Below are 1,243 nucleotides of genomic sequence, written 5' to 3'. Positions count from 1 at the left end.
GGGATGGGCTCAGTCTCCTCCGAGCCGCAGCCCCGAGGCTCAGCCCCGCTCCCTCCCGCAGCGCGGGCACCGGGACGGGAGGCAGCGGGGTCACGGCTGCGGGCACCGGAGGCACCGGCCGGGACCGGGGCTCGGTGTTCCGGGGCTCGGGGATCCCCCGTGCCCCCCCCCCGCCCCCCCCCCCCCGCTCACCTTCTCACCGCTCTGCGTCTGCATCACCTCCAGCTTCCCCTCCTGGCGCTGCTGTGGGACACGGGGCCGAGCGGGGGCTCAGGAGGGGGCTGGGACCGGGACCCCACACGGCCACGGCCCCGTAGCCCCTCCGGCGCCCCCGCCCCGCCCAGGGGCTCGGTACCGGGGGTTTAACGGGGGGGCTGCCGCCCTCACCTGCTTCTCCTCCTCGAACAGCTTCTTGTTCTCGGGCGAGGCGTACACGGCCAGTCCCTGCGGCAGGAGCTTGTTGCGGCCCAAGGACTTCTTCACGAGCACGGTGTCACCGCGGGTCCCCAGGCCTGGGGGGGCCGCCGAGAGGCCGGGGCGGCGCGAGGGGGGCGGCGGGGGGGGGGGGGGGGGGGGGGGGGGGGCAGCCCGGTGAGGGGACCCCAACCCTGCTGCGCCTCGGGACCGAGCCCTGGACCGGTCCCGGGGCAGCGGCCAGGCCCCACCGGGGGGTTCCGGCCCTCGGTAGCGGTCCCGGCCCCCCCAGCCCCTCCGCCCCCTCCCGGTCCCGGCCCGTCCCCGCCGTACCCTGCACGGCCCGCGTGAGGATGAGCTCCATGTCGGCCTTGGGCAGGTGCTTGCCGTCCTCCAGCAGCCGGTACACGCGGTGCCGCCGGGGGTGCAGGCGCGGCGCCCGCCCCTCCCGGCTCAGCGGCACCGGCCACCAGCGCTCCACCACCACCGTGCCCTGCGGGGATGGAACCGGGCGGAACGGGTCAGGCCGGCCCGGGCCGGGCCGGGCCGCTCCCACCCCCCCGAAGCCCCCCGGAGCCCCCCCGGCCCTCACCCGGCCATGGCTGAGGCTCAGGGCCCGGCTCAGGGCCCCTCCCGCCGCCAGCCCGCGGCCCCCCGCCGCCACCGGGCCCAACATGGCCGCCCCCAGCCGGCGCCGCGAGGACCCCGAGGTCCCCTCCGCGGGGCTGCCCCGCCGCGCGCCTGCGCCCTAAGACCGCGCTGGGGCTGCCCCGCCGCGCGCCTGAGCGCTGGGAGCGCCGCGCCTGCGCAGAACGACCCCCCCCCTCCC

At 79.6% G+C, this 1,243-nt stretch overlaps 1 protein-coding gene across 1 annotated transcript; it reads right to left on the bottom strand.

Annotated features, from left to right (window-relative positions):
- Positions 1-90: 90 nt before the first annotated feature.
- MRPL9 (mitochondrial ribosomal protein L9) lies at positions 91-1,155 on the bottom strand. The gene is made up of 4 exons (XM_035314018.1): positions 1,007-1,155; positions 748-907; positions 388-512; positions 91-243 (listed from the first exon to the last, which is right to left on the bottom strand). Exons 1-4 carry the CDS (start codon positions 1,088-1,090, stop codon positions 91-93), a joined length of 522 nt encoding a protein of 173 aa, XP_035169909.1. The 5' UTR covers positions 1,091-1,155.
- Positions 1,156-1,243: the final 88 nt, after the last annotated feature.

This window comes from Oxyura jamaicensis, unplaced genomic scaffold, assembly GCF_011077185.1.
Source record: "Oxyura jamaicensis isolate SHBP4307 breed ruddy duck unplaced genomic scaffold, BPBGC_Ojam_1.0 oxyUn_random_OJ70365, whole genome shotgun sequence".
Lineage (NCBI taxonomy): Eukaryota > Metazoa > Chordata > Aves > Anseriformes > Anatidae > Oxyura > Oxyura jamaicensis.
This window is presented reverse-complemented; position numbering and strand designations above follow the sequence as displayed.

Bases quoted from the DNA above. Each gene is read 5' to 3' on its own strand.
- MRPL9 (XM_035314018.1), bottom strand. From the start codon at position 1,090: ATGTTGGGCCCGGTGGCGGCGGGGGGCCGCGGGCTGGCGGCGGGAGGG. The intron at 908-1,006 runs GTGAGGGCCGGG...CCATCCCCGCAG, and splicing joins TGAGCCTCAGCCATGGCCGG to GGCACGGTGGTGGTGGAGCG. The intron at 244-387 runs GTGAGGGCGGCA...CGTGTCCCACAG, and splicing joins TGTTCGAGGAGGAGAAGCAG to CAGCGCCAGGAGGGGAAGCT.